The sequence below is a fragment of the Oryzias latipes genome, chromosome 9 (assembly GCF_053564925.1).
Source record: "Oryzias latipes strain Hd-rR chromosome 9, Olatipes_Hd-rR_3.1".
Taxonomy (NCBI): domain Eukaryota; kingdom Metazoa; phylum Chordata; class Actinopteri; order Beloniformes; family Adrianichthyidae; genus Oryzias; species Oryzias latipes.
This window is the reverse complement of record NC_136245.1, coordinates 27,937,434-27,954,856: the sequence shown is the minus strand read 5'-3', so window position 1 is coordinate 27,954,856 and position 17,423 is coordinate 27,937,434. Positions and strand designations below refer to the sequence as shown.

The window sequence follows — 17,423 nt, the reverse complement described above, 5'->3', positions numbered from 1 at the left end:
GATTCTGTGACGTATTTTCAACGTGTTGAACGTTACTCCTCCTTTTCTGACTTAGCGACAAATACTTTTTAAAAGAGAAAAATGTTAAGTTCCATCAGTTTTCTTGTTTGTTTGTTTTTTCTTTTTTTGTTATTATTTATTTAAAATACTGTATTTAGTATGTTTAAGTCCTGAAATATATTAGTTGCAATTTTATTTATTATTTTTATATCAGAACATTCAATTCTTGTACTTAAAAACCTACAAAAGTTCTTTTGTGTTAAAATTAAAATTATTTTTAAAAAATCTAGTTTTTGGATTCAAGAAATCGATGTAGTAGTTTTTGTTAGTGACAAAATATTCATTTTAATTTGATTAAATGACAAATTATTTTAAAATTTTGCCCTATAGCTACAAAATGTAGGCTATTCTTGCAGCAATATTAACAGCAGGGTGATATGCTCTTATTACTAATATTGGTGGTCAGCATACACAACATACTGTATATTTATTAATGATGTGTTTTATCAGCCAAAATTGGCAATATGCGCAACATAAATGTTCAAATTTTAAAGGTAAAGCCTCTGGGGCATGGGTCTCCAACCTGAGGCTCCGGAGCCACATGTTCCCTTTATTGTGGCTCTTTGATTTTGAAAGAAAAAGGCTAATAATTTAAATAAATAAGGAGTTTTTAGTTTTGGTCAATTTCTTTAAGCTTTATCATTTGTGTTTAGACTTTTAACACATCCGATAACTGAGCAAAAATATGGTAAAAGGTTTAATCTACAGTCCAGCATGCGTCCATTAATATGATAGAAAATGTCATGTTTCACTTTGAGTTTTTTTTTTTTTTTGCATTTTAAATTGTAAATAAGTAAATCTGCTGCAGCAGGGCTTTGTTTGAGACAGGGTTGATATTATTTTGAAAGCAACTTGGATGGGCTGCTGCTGGGGAAAGTAATATGTCAAAGTTGTTTTTTGTTAAACAAATATTATCCTGTTGTAATTCAATTGTTGTAAATATTTAATGGCCACAAAAACATAAAGAAAGGGTGTCTTTTTAAAACAGCGAGGTGGGACTTTGTGGCTTTCCCTGGATTTTGGTCAGTTAGAAACTGAAAATTGCTTTTTTCTATGAAGTTCCAATTGGTATACAGTATTAGACTCTGATGTATTTGTTCAAATGTCTTACTTTCTCAGCAAACTGGAAAATTTCAGTCAATGTAGCAATGTGTAATTGAGAAGTTGTTGCTATTTAAACTTTTCTGTTTCTATTTTTTTCTGTTAAAATGATACTTATACCTGGATTTTAAGAAATTTGTGAGAAACAAAGCCTTAAGCAGCAGGAAATTGCTGGATTGGACTGTTTTAGTAGGAAACATGTGCTGCAACTTTTTGAAAGCACAACCAAGAGCTTTTGCATCATCATAACAGGGAGAAAACAGTGAGCAGCAGTCGGACTGGATAATCCGAGGGAAGGAGGAGAGGCAGGCAGAGCGCACCAGGCTGCTCTGCGCCCGGACGCTGCCTGCTCTCCTCACACTCTCCAAGGAGGCTGTGATGGAGACAAGATGAACCCTGCGATGTGTTTTTCAGCGGAAAGTGGCGTCGTTACTCGGGCGTCATCGTCAGAAACGGCTATTTCGGGGAAAGTGGAGGAATATATCCCATTTTGCTTGATATTTGTGGATTATTATGGACCGTCACAGCAGCGATGAACCCAGTAACGTGCAAAGAGATGCTACTTGTTCCTCTCTGCTAATATTTTTCATCATAAATTCGACTATTTTCTTTCCCCCAGAAATGTTAAACCCCGTGTTGACGTGACATATTTCGTTTGGCATGTCTTTTTTTTTCTACATTTTCACCCAACATTGACGCGCGTGAATGTGCCGCCTGTGTCAGACAGCATGATCCAATATTTTGATATACCGTTATTTTTGTGGTATGTGTTCCGCTCCAGTGCGCATGCCTAGCGGTAGATATAGAATGCCGTCCGACGTCACTTCTTCGCCTCGTCCTGACCACGATGTGGGAGCAGAAGTGGAAGGAGCGCAGAACTGAGGGAGCATGCGTTGGCACAGTGGCATCGTCAACACCAAAGGATTTTGTCTTGTTGTGTTCCTTCACCAAATAGCCCAGATTGTGCCATAAACTGAAGAATGTCAGGAACATCAAATGCGGAGGCTGAAGGAGTAGTCTCCAAAGTACAAGTGAAAAGGGAGATTAAGACAATCGTGGAGAATTTGGAAACTATCCTGGGAGACCTCAAGGATGTGGCAAAAGAACTAAAAGAGGTGAGCTGAATGTCTTTCTTTAACGTGGTCCAAGCACCCAGATGGGAGGCTGACATCCACCTCTGGGTGGCCTGGAAATGGCACACAATCACGCGTTCACACATGCACAAAAAGACAGGGCTGCACTCCTCCTCTTGCCCACTAATGTGATCATCATCTCCAACATGAAAGACATTTGGCAGGGAGGATGTGGGGAGTGAAATGACAGGACAGAGTCTTCGCTCTGACTCACTCCCAACTATGATGAAAGTGAGAAAAATGTAATCACAATTAATATTTAATGGACAAGTTGATTCAACCATGAAGGCGCCTTTGCATTTTATTTCATCATCTAAATGCTGTTGCTGTTGTTTGCTGCAAATTATCTCCTTGTATAAAAGAGAGATGGATTCTGCTTGTTGGTTGTTGTTTTTTTTTCTTTCCCTCTCTTTTCTTTTTCATTCATGCTAAATAATAAAGAATTGGAAATTGAATTCAAAGTGTTAAAGAAGCAGCGGTGTTGCTGAATGGTATAAGATCAATAAAGTTTTCTGTAAAGTTTTTGAAACAGAGCTCCTTCTATGAAAGTGATTCCTCCCAGAAGAGTCGAGGCATACGTTTCTGTTGTCACTACAGTCATGCCTACATTCATTGAGTGGGGGGTTGTTGGTTGTACATCAATTGGTTTGTTTTAATTTTCTTTTTTTCTTCTGTTTGTCTGCTTGTTTTTAACTGTAAAGCGATTTGAGCTGCATGGTACGAAAAGCACATTTTTTATTATCAATATAGCTTAATTCTAAAACCAATAAATCCAAATTTTAAAAAAAATCCACTAGATTTTCTTCTCAGGCTGACATAAATTTGTAAATCGTGCATTCAGACTGTTTTGCTAAAACTTTCAACTAGAGCTGTCATTATTATAAAACCTTCTTTTACATTATAAATGGCTCTCCTTCTGCTCCTCTGCTTTCTTTTTACATCTTGAGATTAATACGACTCCTTTTAGATTTTCCACATGTTTAACATTTACATCGGCAGCCATCACAGTTAATAAAAAAGACATTGTTATCTGTCTATCGTGATCTTTTTCGAATGTGCCCTGTTTCTTTTACCCTCTTTTTTTCCCTGCAGGAAATTGTGTAGAAGATCATTTATTCTGATACTGCACAGACATTGAATACATACCTCAAGGGGGTGTTTCAATCAAAGCCAGTGTTTGGGGCATAATCCATCTGAAATGCAGTTATCTGTTAAAACTCACAGGCTGGAGCTCAGCCTGCCTCTGAAAGGGGACCCTGCCCAGATGCTTGGCACAGGCGCTTGGGCTGCCTGGCCTACAGCAGGGGCTGCACGATGGGATACTGGTGTTACCTCTTGTGTGTGTCCCAACAAATTATCCATTTAAAGACTGCATAGAGAGTTTAGCTCTTTGCCTGATTTGCACTAACAGACTATCTCTCTCTTCAGTTTTCTTTCTCTAGCTCTTTTTCTTCTTCTCCCGGCTTCTTTTCAAGCCACTATTTGGACATGCATTTCAGAGCCTTACATGCAATCGTGTTTTAAATTAGGCCCATGTAGTTTTCTGAAGCTCTACTTCAAAAAGTGAGTACAAGTTTTGTCACAGGCTGCGCAGCGCTGTTGCTTTGAAACAAGAAGGCCCTGGTCCAAATCCCAGCCGGGTCCTGTCTGTGTGGAGTTTGCATGTTCTCCCTGTGCATGTGTGGACTTTTTCTGTCATCCTTCCACAGGCCAAAAACATGTTTTGTAGGATTAATTTGGTGATTGTAAACTGTCACTTTGGTTTGTTTGGGACTGGGTGGCCCTGCAATCAACAGACAAGCATTGCACCTCACCTTTACCCCGAAGTGGGATAGGCGTCAGCAACCCCGTGACCCTACACACCATTGACTGTATATGAGGAGTGGCAAATAGGAAGTACCCAGGGGCTCCAGGAAGCCAAAATCCAATAGACTTCTACTGAGAAATAAGCAGCTATGTTTTTGTCAACATAACCTTTACATATGCTTGCTAATAATATTTTTACATGACATTTTTCAATTTTATAACTGACCAATTAGATGCCACAATAAAAGTATCAAAACATTTGAATGCCAGATTCTCCCAAGTCCACTTTCAAATAATAGGGAACGTGACCTTCCAACAAGCTCACTCCTGACTGGCAAGAGTAGTTGCCATAGAAATGTTGACCCAGACCAACTAGGACCAATCATACCAATCACAGGACGTTCAGCTCCAATATGGCGGCATCCGTATCGTGGAAAATGGCGACTCAATTGACATCATTTTGCTGGAGCCAGAAGAAGTTATCCCTTTTCAGTGGGTGACATCACACTCACTCAGTCCAGTCCTCATGTACAGTCAATGCCCTGCACAGGAAAAGCTGGAATATAAGACTGATAGAAGTTTTTGTCAGTTTCCTTTGTGGGTTTTAAACAGAACAGAGTTTAAAGAGTTGAATATTGGAATTATCAGTCACAGTATGTTAGACTTTCCAAATTCTAAGTCGTATAATTAACTTTAGTTTTGAGCATCCAAGCCGATTTCATCAAAAGGAACAAATCAAGGAAGGAATTTATGTTTAACAGAAATAAAATTGGTGAAACACAGACAATTTTAAAAAAATCAACTTTAAACCCATAAAGAAAATGTTTTATATTTCCAGTTTTTACCGTTTAAAACCATTTATCTGAAAGTCATTACAACAGTTTTCCAGTGTCTTGGTACAACAAGTTCCTCTTGTAGTCAGTTCCTTTTTGGCCTTAGATACCTTTAGATGGTTAGTGTTTGAAGACTGGAGGGGAGTTGTGTACCAGCCTCAGGACAACTTTCAGCTGGGATGGCTCTAGTCTCCTCCATAGGCTTTAACAAAGTGATGCAGAAACTGACAGGGTGCATGGATGGTTGGATGGATAGACATATGTATGGATGAAGAAAGTTCAATCAGGCATCATGTCTCAAAGGAATTTGAAGGAGTCTTTTTTGCACAAGTTGAAGGCATTGTTCCTTTTTGTACACACAGAGATTTCTCTAAAAATGTACTCTTGAATGCACAAGTTTGTGATTTTCATTGCACGTCAAGAGGAAAATGATGAAATATCAGACAGCTCTACTGATCACATATATGGTTGGATCAAACTTGTTTTAGGTCATCAGAATAAATTAAAAAAAAAAAAAAAAAAAAAAAGAACTAATTAAATGGAACCATTTTTTGCAAAACATTTAAGGTCCTTTTGTCCTCTTATTTTGTTGTGCCCACACACCAAAGAGAAAAGTTAGTTTTCAAACATTAAAAGTAATCCGCTTTAACAGTGTTTATTCCTATGTGATCACACAAAATGGTTTTTAAGTCTTGCCTTCCTGGTAGATATAAAAATGAACCTTTTTGACACATCATTTAAGCATTTGTCTGGTAGGTTCTGAGTGCTAAATAAGCTAAATGACATTTTCTATTGGGAAGTTGTTTTTGCTTCACAGCAAGAAAGTCCCAGTTCGAGTCCCGACTGGGGGACCTGAAACCAAAAAGAGACCTTTTTAGTGTTTTCTTAGGGAAGATCAAACGATTTTGTGATAGAATTTGTTTTGTTCTCTTCCACAGCCTTGTTTTCTTTTCTCTTGATTTTCTTTGCAGCTGAGATTGTTATTGGTGATATTTCCTAGTCTCATGCCAAGTTGTCACATAAATTTATTAACCTTGACCTGAGCTGTCACAGTGACACTTCTCCTGCTTGTCACCAGGTTGTTCATGAGATTGACACCCTGACTTGTGACCTGCAACTGGAGGAGGAAGGACTGACAGACAGCTCAAAGACTGACACGCTCAACTCCAGCTCCAGCTCCACCACCACCACTACAACTGCTTCTAGTCTGGAGAAGATGAAGCTTCTTCCAGAGGAATACTTTTTTAAAACACAGGTGCCCTTCAATCGGGTTCCTGCCAACCCCTTGGCAGTCTTGACTGTCCTGAAGAAGCCACACCCACCCCTGCCACCGCCGAGACTCACCTCACAGAGAGCTGAAGATCACAACGCCAAAAGTCTGCCTCATCCGACTTTAGTTTTATCAGGGAATATATCAAAGGCTAACGGGTCTTTATTTAGGAACGGCGGGCTTTTCCCACTGAAACCAAACAAGGATTTATTCTCCTCTACTCCATGCTTCATTTCCAATGATGGCGGGATTCCTGAATCAGGCCTTGTTCCCACATTGCCGAAGCCCATGCCGCTTCTGAGGCATGACAAGAACAAATGCCCAAAGGCCCCCGGCAGGGAGCCCCGTGAGAGAGAGCGTGTCCGTTTCAGTGAGAAGGTCCAGTATCACGGCTACTGCCCAGACTGTGACCTCCAATATGATGTCGATGAGACAGAACTCCACTTACAGGCTGAGCTGAGCGACCTGCGGCTCAGCCCTGTGCACTGCTGCTCCTCTTCACCCCGTCCTCCTCATCCTCTTTCTCACGAACTATTGTTGGAAAATGGAGGGCTCCCTGTCAGCCACAGCTTTCCACCAACGACAAACACTCTTCCACCTTGTGTGCCTCCTCACGCACCTTCCCTGAAGCCCCATAAAACAATCTTACGCAAATCAACCACCACAACGGTTTGACAACAAGCCCCCTTTGTCACGTCGTAATCTAAAGTCTTGAATAATTATTTGTTTTTTAACCTCGTCAGCGCCTTCCACTCCAATTGAACTTTGGATTATACTGACAACAATAGGAATGTTTGGGAAACAGACAGGAAAAGGGGGATAGAGTGCGTCGAAAAGGAAAGAAAGGCAGCGCCATACGGCCGACGACAACAACAACAGAGAAATCCAAATGAGACGGTAAGTGTTTGTGCATGTATGACTGTGTTTTCCAATAGGGTAAAGAGGAACAAGGTAATGTGCAATTATGTGTGCAAACTGATGCATGACTATGTGTCCTCCTACATGTTTATTGTGTTATCCATGACGGTAGACATTTAATCAAAGTGTGATGTTCTTGTTAGAGTTTACTGGATGAGCAACAGCATTCTCTGAACTCTGAAAGTCAGGATGTTGTTTCTTTGAGAGGATGCTTAATAATTGAAATCCTTTTGGATAAAACAAGTGAAGCAGCTTCCTAGAGTTTTCATCTCAGGCATTAAAATGCTCCCATAAGTGGACACGCAGAAATGTGCAGAAGGTAATTGTATTTTTATCCACAATTTTTATGTCAAAAAAGACAAAACAATATGGACTCAAAGTTTCAGTTCTCTGATGAAAGAATAAAGGGAAATCAAAGATAACATACTTAATGGACAAGACGGGTTTTCATTGATAGACAACCATCTGCTTTACATAAAAACAGGAAGCTCATGATCAAAGGTTTCACATTTCTTATCCTCAGATGAGGGGAAGAAAAAGGGACGGCATAAAGAACTATTTATGTCTAGTTCAACACTTAAGTTTTTAGTTTTGTTTAATTCAATTCAATTTTATTTGTAAAAAAATGTCTTTTTTAAACCACTGTGTTGTGTTGATTTTTCATGTGTTTGTGGATACAACAAAAAATCCAAATCATTGATTGAAACATGCAGTGAATGTGACTTTTTTTTACATTTTTTCTTCAACATTTATGATATATTAGCCACAAGGGCTGGGCTTAAAAAAATCAATTAATTAAATTGAATCGATCTGCATTTAGAAAATGCAATGTTGATTCATCAACTTCATGAATCAATTTTAAAGCATTTTTTGTGTTAATTTCAGGGAAAAAATAGATTTCTCTTAGTTTTTTTTTTAGTTTTTATAGTAAGAATTTTTTATTTTGATGCTGCAAGTTCCACCTTTATTCATTTGAAATCATCATTTCAAAGATGTAAGTTTCAGATAAAAACTTGTCAAATATATCAATATTTATCTAATTCCGTTGAATTAAAGCTCCTTTGAAACTCATGACGAGTAAATCAAATTGACTCAGTGTTTTGGCAACAGCAACCACCCGTCTTAGCCACTTAAGGAATCTATAGAACAGTCATTTCTCCCAAAGGCTGCAGTGTAGCTCAGAGATTGACAGACCATAAGCCTCATTCTCTCAGCAGTTAATACATTAAGGGCTGTCTGTTGTTTGAATAACACAAGAGATAAGGAGTATTTTTGGGAAATCTTTATTTATTTTTATTTGGAGCTCTAGAAAACTGTTAAAGTCCCCAATGCAATTAAAATGTAATGGTGCAAAGAAAGACAAAGCACAAAAGAAAAAACAACAGCAACAAAAAAAAAACGCACAGTAAAAACACAGTGTGGTTGAATGAGTCATGATTTCAGGTCTTTCTTTTTTTAAACAAGTTGATGCTCTCTGATCTGAACTGAAAATGTAAAAGACCGCTCAGAATATTATTAGCAACAAGTTCAAAATGCAGGGCTCTTTGATAGTATGAGGTTCTCAAATCTGCTTACAGTCAGTGCAAATTATGTCGACAGACTGTACTTTGTATGGTAAAGTCTAAAAAAAATCCATGTGAAGACAATTAATTTTCTTAGAAGATTCAAGCATTTTGCAGATTCCCAAACCACGTTTGTATGCATTATGCATGAGCTTGGAAGGGCAGAAGTACAGGAGAGTCCTGCAGCGCTGATTTCCTACCTTCTTGGAAGAAAATGCATGAAAATCTCTTACCAATTCCTTCTGTGGCATACAGTATGATGCATTTGCAGGAAATAATACCCCAAAACAGGGAGGTATCTTTATTTTAAAGCTAAAGTTATGCAAAAGGCAATTCAAAGTAATTTATAGAAAAAGACAAATTAAAAGCACAAAGAAAAAACTAGATTAAAAGAGAAGGTAAAAGACGTGGCCGTCTTTTTGCAAAACTGTGAAAATATTATAAAGGGGTTAACACTTTACTATTACGACCTTTTCTCTACATGTAGAAATAATTCTTTTTTTGGGTAGACACCCTCACTTTATAAATCAGTTATATGATATCTTTTAGGCTAAATGGACGGTAAGCTGATCAGTTCTGCTCTTGAACAGAGATAAAGCAGCAGGATAAATGGAGCACTTTATTTCCTCAAAGGAATATAAATCAGCAGTAATCTCACATCCTCCCAGTCAATATTGAGCAGTTGGTATTCTCCACTTTATCAGCCTCTATTAAAGGGTAATAAGGCCTATAAAACCGGTGTTTGATGTGTGCGCGACTACAGATAATTATTTAAAAAAGGGGGGTGTTGGAATTCTTAGCCATGTTTGTGTGTGTGTTGGAGGGGTGGGGGTCTGCTTGTTTTTTAATGTCTGTAGATGCATGTTAAACTGCATGTCGACATGTAAGACTTGGGGAGACAACATCCCCTCCAGTCAGATGAGAATAGTGCTCTTTCCTCCCAGCAATGCCCTTAATTAGCTGGATCAGGCCACAGAAGACACTAGCGCTGCCTCGAATTTTGCAGCATCGGCCTTGACAAAACTTGTAACCCAGGCTGCAAATATTTATGATAAACAGACAGAGACAGCAAAAAAAGACAACTAAATATGGAAATGTACAGAAGGGGCAAAACACTTCGGGAGATGTGTATTTTAATGCTTGTTTCCTGTGTTTGTGCAGGGATTTTGGGTGCGGACTGTTTGAAGGTTAAGGTTGGGGAATCGTGGTATGATATAGCATCCATTGATGAGTAAATCTAATACTCTGACTGACCCTGCAATCTCAAATTGGCTTTTTTTATTAGGGGTCAGTGAGTATAAAGCAATGAGAAAATTAGATTGCGTAAGAGAGTGGGGAAGAGGGATGATGAAAGGAGAAAAATGTGGGGCTTAGAGAAATGAGAAAAAGAATGAAACTGGCATTGGGTGGAGGCTGGTGGTGTTTCGACTGCACAGCGTTGGCTGCTATGAGGCTGCAACTTGATGGTTGCTCCCAGTGTAACACTTTTACTCTTTTCACCTTGTATGAGTGGATCCTGATTAGTCTGGAGACAGAGTATAGTACTAAACAGAATAGATATTTTTGATGGACTGAGGTACAGGTAAGGCAGACTTTAAAAACTATCATTTATGAATTTGTCCCTTTATTTTATTTGATCTTTTTATTTCAGTCAAATTCAAAACTTCAGATGTCTCTAAAACTAAAGGAAAATAGGCTGTAAAAATGTTTTTAAAATTTGTAAAATGTGATCATTTTTGCATGACCATAAGCACAAATTGTACAAAAGTCACCCAAATGTCCCCTTTTCAGCATTCAAATGTGATTTCCACTGCCTTTGACTTCTGACAGTGGGGAACACTGCTGTAGAATTCACTAAAGCTTGTCTGTATGCCAAAAATGTTGATGCTAATGTCACAGAGAAGCTTCCATTTGTTAAATATTGTGTTAAGGCAAGATGCTGGATGTGCTGTGCATAGACAAAAGAAAATTAGGAATATTACCAAAGAAAAAGCTTTCAGGCTAGGAGCTCCTTTTTAAGACTAAATCGATTAACCTGTTTGTGTTCTGTGTACTCTCTGCAACAGATTAAAAAAAAAGCTGCAGTACTGAACTTTAGTTGAAGGGCGCAGAAGTAATCTGTGACCTTTTTTCAGTCTCTGAAAGTTTGTTGACCTGCAGTATGAAAGGTCCTGGTTTGGCTGCATAGGAGACACGTGCTTCCATTTGAGCAAACTATATGCTATTCAACAAAATTCAACACTCATTTCCAAAATAACATGCTGTCGGGGATTAAGGTTTGTGGAGGAGCTAAGTATAAGAGACATGGCTGGGTGGAAGGAACTAAACTGAATTTAATACTGAAGCATTGCCAAACAAGAAACAAAACTCAAACTAGAACGTGATAAACCAAAAAGCAGAAACATAAAATGATAAAAGAATGGAAAAGTAATCAACTGAATCTGAAATGTTGGACTAATTTGAAACTGGAGCCCGGTGTGTTGTGACCGAGGTGAAAGCTGAGCACAAAACATGACTAAAAATAAAAAAACTCAAATTAAAGGTCACTAATACGTGCACAGGCAAGCTCTGCAAATGTATATTACTGCAGGCACATCCATTTAAGGACCCACTCTGATGAAAATTGTGTTTTTAACATGTTCTTGTGTCCTTTTTCTGATAATAGAGGACATATATTAAGAAAATCAAGCTCAAAATTGCAATTCTGAGTATTTCTCAATCCAAATCATTACGAATCAGGAGCAGAAGAAAAAATGCGGGCCACAAGCTCCCTGCTCCGTTCCAGTCTGATGCATCCACTTGCAGACGACTAGAACCATTTACATTTTAGTTTTCCCCGTCAGAGCTGGCATCTGGCTGGCAGAGAGCTCACCATTTTTACTGCACCGGTATTGTTAGGTTAAAGATGTGAGGGACTGTCAGCTAACTGGAGAAAGTGTAAACACAGAGCTCTCAGCAACAAGGAGGGGAAGGGGGGCAGGGTTGCTCTACGGCGCAACTCAGACGAGTGATTCTAATGAAAAATTGCCACTCTGCAGAAACTATGTTCTAAAAGACGATATAGATTGTATGGATTTTGGCTAAAATAATCATAATTGAAAGACCACTGGGAACACTTTTAAAATAGATCAAATGGTGATCCGAACGGGTCTTTAAAACTTCAGATTTTGTTAAAACTATCTCTCTAGATTACCACAAGACTAATAGAAAGGTAAATGAAAAATGTGATGAATCTTCTGGAGGTTGATCAACGGCATGAAAATATTTCGATCTGTCACAAATCTATAACTGTCAATCATATAGTGTTCCTGTGAAATAGAAACCACTGACCATTAGTGTGGAAGTCTTTCTTTGTTTATGCCATCTGAGCTCTACTGCTTTAGGCTGAAGGATAAGGTTGCATGGGCAGGGAGGAGGTGGATCTTCACCGCCTCCAACGTGAGTCAGGACTGAGTCAACTGCACTGACTTACTCCTCACAGCTCACCGCTCCGGTTCATAGCCCAGTGCTCTGCCTCCCTCCCCCTCTCGCGGTCTTGCTCTCTCATTATTTCTTTATTTCTTTCTTCCTTTCCCCTTGGCTGATGCATTTACTCCTACTCAGCAGCATCTGTATGCTGAATAATATCTCTGAGTTTATGCATGTGCATGTACATGAGGGCGGGGTTGCTATTATGGGAAAAAAAAGTCATTTTTGGACCAAGCACAAGCTAAATCAAAAACTTTTTCTATTCGTCTTCATAGAGCTGTATATCCACTGCAATTTAAGAGCCTTTGAATAATAAACAAACTTTCATGAATGAAAATAGGTGTTTCTGGCTGTGATGCCTCCACAGATAAATTTCTATGCAGAGCAGATGCTCCATTTAATTCAAATCATTTTATTTATACGGCATCAAATCACAAACAAAATCATATGCAAAGAGAGCAAAATAACTTTTGTTATTGATTAGATTAGACTAAACTGGACTGGATTACAATAGAGTACATTAGAGTATAGAGCAGACTACATTACATTACATTGGATTGGACGGCACCAGACTGGAGCGGACTGCATTAGATTTAGATTATATTAAGTATAATATAGATTATACTTTATTGTTACTGAGATGTACAATTACAGGTGACAAACTGAGGTTTGGCATCTGACCATAAATGCAAAAGGGCGACAAATGAAAACCAGTCTTCTGAAGGTGCTGTGATGTAAACAAACCTATTTTCACTCAATTCCTTATATATTACTTTGTAGTGTGTCAATTTTAAAATCTGATATGGTCTTAAAATAAATGAATAAAGTAACAGTGAGTAAACCTGCTCAGTATCTATTACCTGTTCTAGTAACGGTGTTGTTTCCATGATATTCAAACCTCATAAATGCATGGCATGCAGTGATACTCACTGCATGTGTCAAAATGAGGCACACTTTTTGACAACGAATATTAATGAACTGTTGTTTTCCAGCCTGTTTGTTGGAAGTGATAGTCTGCTTACAGACATGTCGTCTGTCTGCTTATCTTTTTCTGCATACATCATTTCTTTTTTTGTTTCTTTAATAAGATGCAGATGAAAAAAATATGAGGCTAAATTAAATTAAGTGAAACAAATAAAGATGGTGTTGCATGCCGGTGGCATTATATATCTAATTGAGATACAGTAGGCAAGCTTCACTGGAACACACACAAAAAAGGCATGACCTACTTTAGCAAATACCAGAACCTGGAAGCAAATCCAGAGAAAATTAGAAATGAATGCTGACTGGTCTTTGTGCCTTTATCCGTGACTCAGACAAAGTCATGATATGGGAAAGCAAGTGTGCCAGCTGTGGAGGCATGCTGGTTTACATAAAATGTAATGTTAAAGGGTTACATGTGTTTGATGTGTACATCAATGCGCGCTCATGCAGGCATGTGTGTGAGAGTCAAAGGCCAGCTGACGGTTCAGTGCAGTTTAAAAAGCTTTGGTTGTGAAGCAAACTTAATGTGAGGATTTTACGCCCCTTTGGTTATTGTTAAAATTTAGAGACATCAGCTGCACTCGACACTCTGGGGAAGAAAACAATATCTCCACCGCTGAACCAGGTTTGTAGGAGCCCAGATGGGGCCCTCTGCTTCCTGGACTACTCCAGGTTGATTAAGAAACGGTGAAAAGAAACAACAGCTGCTTATAAAATGACCTATGGTGAGGTCTCTGATGTTTCTCCAAATGAAAAGCCCTTTTTTTAAAAGAAGACATTAAAGCCAGACACTTAACTTTGGTGAGTTCAACACGTGTCATTGGGTGCTTGCTTCTGGGTGATGAGTCCTTTCATTTTGCTTTACAAAAAAGCAAATATTGCTGCTGTGGCTGTCAAGTAGCTCTCCTCCCTGCAGACAGATATTCGCACTAATGTGTTTCTTCTTTTTTTTTCTATCTGCAGGGCCCATTGAGATACTTGAGTTACAAGAAAATGGGTTGATTGCCTGAGACAACTGATCGGTCATGGCTGATCAAACCTGGAGGAGCTGGAGCTAAAAATTAAACATCATTTCTGAGATGAATAAAGTGCTAACTGCTCACAACAGACAGCAGACAAGAGTCTAAGAAATTCATATTTCAATTTTGAAAGCTGGGAAAAGATTACTGTCAACCAAGCAAAAACAAAAAAGGCAAAATAAAAGGACAGCCACTGTATTTCAAAGCAGACAGATGAATTTAGAGCTGTGATAATATGTTTGCTTAGACAGATGTCTGAACCAAAAGGTTAAAATCCTGCAAGACCTTATCATCAAAAGTTATGAGGCGAGTTTAAATGAAGCCGTGCAAGACGGGGTGAAATGATGTAAGCCACAATTTGATTGATGCTCGCACATACTTTTGCACCGCGCATACTTAGATGGAAATCAATAGCTCCACTCGACCGATGATATTTTCCTTTTAAGGATTGTAATTGTCTTTGTTTGAAGAGACCAATAGGTCTGACTGTGAGAAAAAAATACTGCCGGACTGCAGAAAAGGATATGATGTCAGTACGTGCCATATCACAGTCACAGAAGACCAGTGTTTTAAAGCAATGTGGTTATTGCTCCATGTTCAGATGCTCTGTTCATTGTTCAGTCCACTGGTTCCAAGTGTCCATGGTTTGAAAACGGTGCGCCGTGTCCTGTAGTAACAGCTTTAAAGGATTATTGACAAAGTAATAATTTGCATCAAATTTTATTTGTATACAAATATACATGTACATGTTTGATATTAATGTATTTCAGGCCTTTTTCTACAGAGACTTTAACATTTAAGAAGCAGTATTTTTGATATGTTAGTGGATGTGTGAGAGATTTTTTTTGTTTGGCTTGTTTATTCTATTTTTCCTTACTGATGAAAGCTGGCATTCCCTCACAGTTTGTGGAAGTCATTTACATATTCTGTATAGAGTTGATTGGATGAAAAACGTTTGTGTTGACACTTTACAGAATGAGCTCCTTTGTGATTAAAAGAGCCAGGAAAGTGAAAAGAAGTTTCCATGCCTTGTTAAAAAATGGGGTTTTGAGGAATGCACGGCTTACTCTTCACTTGGTTTAGCCATCGACATGTTTTTCTATGCAGTTTATGTGAAAAGGCTGTCTGTTGGTGGGTCTAACATGCAAGGTGCTTTGCTCTCCGTAGTAGAGTGATTTTTTTTAATTGTTTAAATAATACCCAACAAATTATTCATGCAATTACCGTAAATCTGAAGGCTTTTTACAATTGGTAAATAGAAAAAAGATGATATTACAAATATTTGTTGTTTAAAGACTGTAAATTCAGGATAATAACTAAATTATATCAAGAAAAAATCTGCAATACTGGAAAATACAGAGTTAATTGTTCAGTATAATTATTTCAACACTCATAGTTCCACATAATGTAAATTAGAGGCACCCCTCTTGAAAAGTCATCCCTGTTGTTTTCATTTGCCAAAAATGTGGATACATGACCTCTGAACCATAAAAAATCGGTTCAAATGACAATCAGAATGTCTTGAAAACTGTCTGTGATGTTTTGCTGTGTTCACAAACTTCTAACTTGTGAGAAGTAAAATCTTTGCACTTCATCGCTGGTGTATGTGCGTAATTTAAAAAATATATATATTGATTGTTTCTGTCAGAAACTGTAGCCATGTGGTCACAGGCTCTGTTCTGCATGAGTCTGCACTTCTAGAAAGCAACTTGAGGACAACCTTTAAGTAGAGAGAGACACAAAACATGGCATCATTAGCTGTATCTGTTAGCTCTAAAGGAGTGTGATCAGATTGCAGGCGGGCCTGTACTTAAGGTCATGAACTGTCGGCGAAATGTGTTTTAATGAGGTCATTGGGATCTGTCATGGTCATACAGACTCCTGCTTTGACTGTGGCGAGCAGCTCTGCAGCCTCATAATTAAAGTAAGGGTCAGGGCAGGGCAGCAGTGGCCTACAAACAGAAAAAGCGACACATCTGAGATATTTTTAGTTTTAAAAATTGAGGACTGGAGTTTTTTCCTAAGAACGTTAAAGTGAGCCAAGTCATTTTTAGGAATGTACAAGATACAAGGAAGATAGAATTTGTTGAAGCCTATTTACCAGCCATTTTAACACTTAAACCTGCTCAACATTTACGATAAAGTTGGAACCTGATCAGCCAATCAGATGGCATTAACTTTTAAACATGGTCAAGGTGACCTGCAAGGATTCAGTGTGAGTATCACAATTGGAGCGAAAGAGGATTTGAACGAGTGAGATCATTTTTTACTTCAGCCTGGAAAGGACTATGTTTTTATGGATCATTCTGACCCAACATTTTCTAATCTTCTCCTGTCCAATCTAAGTGAGTCCTCAGAAACTGGTGGCTCAGTTTCCTGTTCTTATCTCTGACAGGACTGACACTCAGCATTATCCTCTGCTGCTGTAGTCCACCTGCCTTAAGGTTAGACGTGTTGCGCATTCAGAAGTGGATTGCTGCATGCTTTGGCTCTAAAGGCTAATTATTTCATGCCTCTTTCTGTCATCAAGGACCAGTTTCACTGTTTTCCTCTAATCTCTAACATTAAGAAATCACCTATTATCTCCATTCTAATACCCAGCTTAATCTTCATTAAGTGTTCTGGACTAATATTCCACCTTAAAAAAACATAAGCAGCCTTATTGTAACTGTTTTTTAACAATTTAGCTCAGTGGTGTTGAACTGGAGGGCAGGTGATTTATCAGATACTCCAGTCTTGCCTGCCACTGATTAGCTGCATCAGGTGTCCTTTAAAAAATAAAAAGCTGCAAGGCAGGGTTAGTTAAAAAAAAAAACTAGCAGGATTCTCACCCTTGAGGACAGCGGTTTGACATCTGTGCATTAGCATAAACTATTCTATACCCCAAAACACAGACATAAAAGCAACTGCTGTCTTAATAAATCCTGTGCTATAAGAGAATACTATGAACCATTATTTGAAATCACTTCCTGAAACCCCTTAACAATGTTATGCTTTATTTCTGTTCTTGTTATATGAAAAAAAATCTATTTTAATTTTTTAAAAAGGAGGGGAAAAGTAGATCGAATATGGTTCTTAATGAATTTTAAAATAGCACACCATCATTCCAGACATATTCATATTTATGATTTCACATAAATATATTAATTATGTTATAAAATATAAAATATATAGTGTTAAGGACAAGGCACTTGTCTGAGCTTGGCTGGTTAACAGCGTAACTGTGCAAATGACCTTTTTTTGTCTTTACTTGACAAATATTTTCATAC

At 38.2% G+C, this 17,423-nt stretch overlaps 1 protein-coding gene across 1 annotated transcript; it reads left to right on the top strand.

The window, feature by feature from the left end:
- Positions 1–1,463: 1,463 nt before the first annotated feature.
- Positions 1,464–15,748, top strand: prr16 (proline rich 16). The gene is made up of 3 exons (XM_023958303.2): positions 1,464–2,276; positions 6,012–7,100; positions 14,099–15,748. The coding sequence occupies exons 1-2, from the start codon at positions 2,142–2,144 to the stop codon at positions 6,876–6,878; spliced, it is 1,002 nt and encodes a 333-aa protein (XP_023814071.1). The 5' UTR covers positions 1,464–2,141; the 3' UTR covers positions 6,879–7,100; positions 14,099–15,748.
- Positions 15,749–17,423: the final 1,675 nt, after the last annotated feature.

What these genes read in the sequence shown, in the direction of transcription:
- prr16 (XM_023958303.2), top strand. Translation starts at nt 2,142, where the DNA reads ATGTCAGGAACATCAAATGCGGAGGCTGAAGGAGTAGTCTCCAAAGTA. An exon ending in TGGCAAAAGAACTAAAAGAG is followed by an intron (nt 2,277 to 6,011) that starts GTGAGCTGAATG and finishes GCTTGTCACCAG; the next exon opens with GTTGTTCATGAGATTGACAC.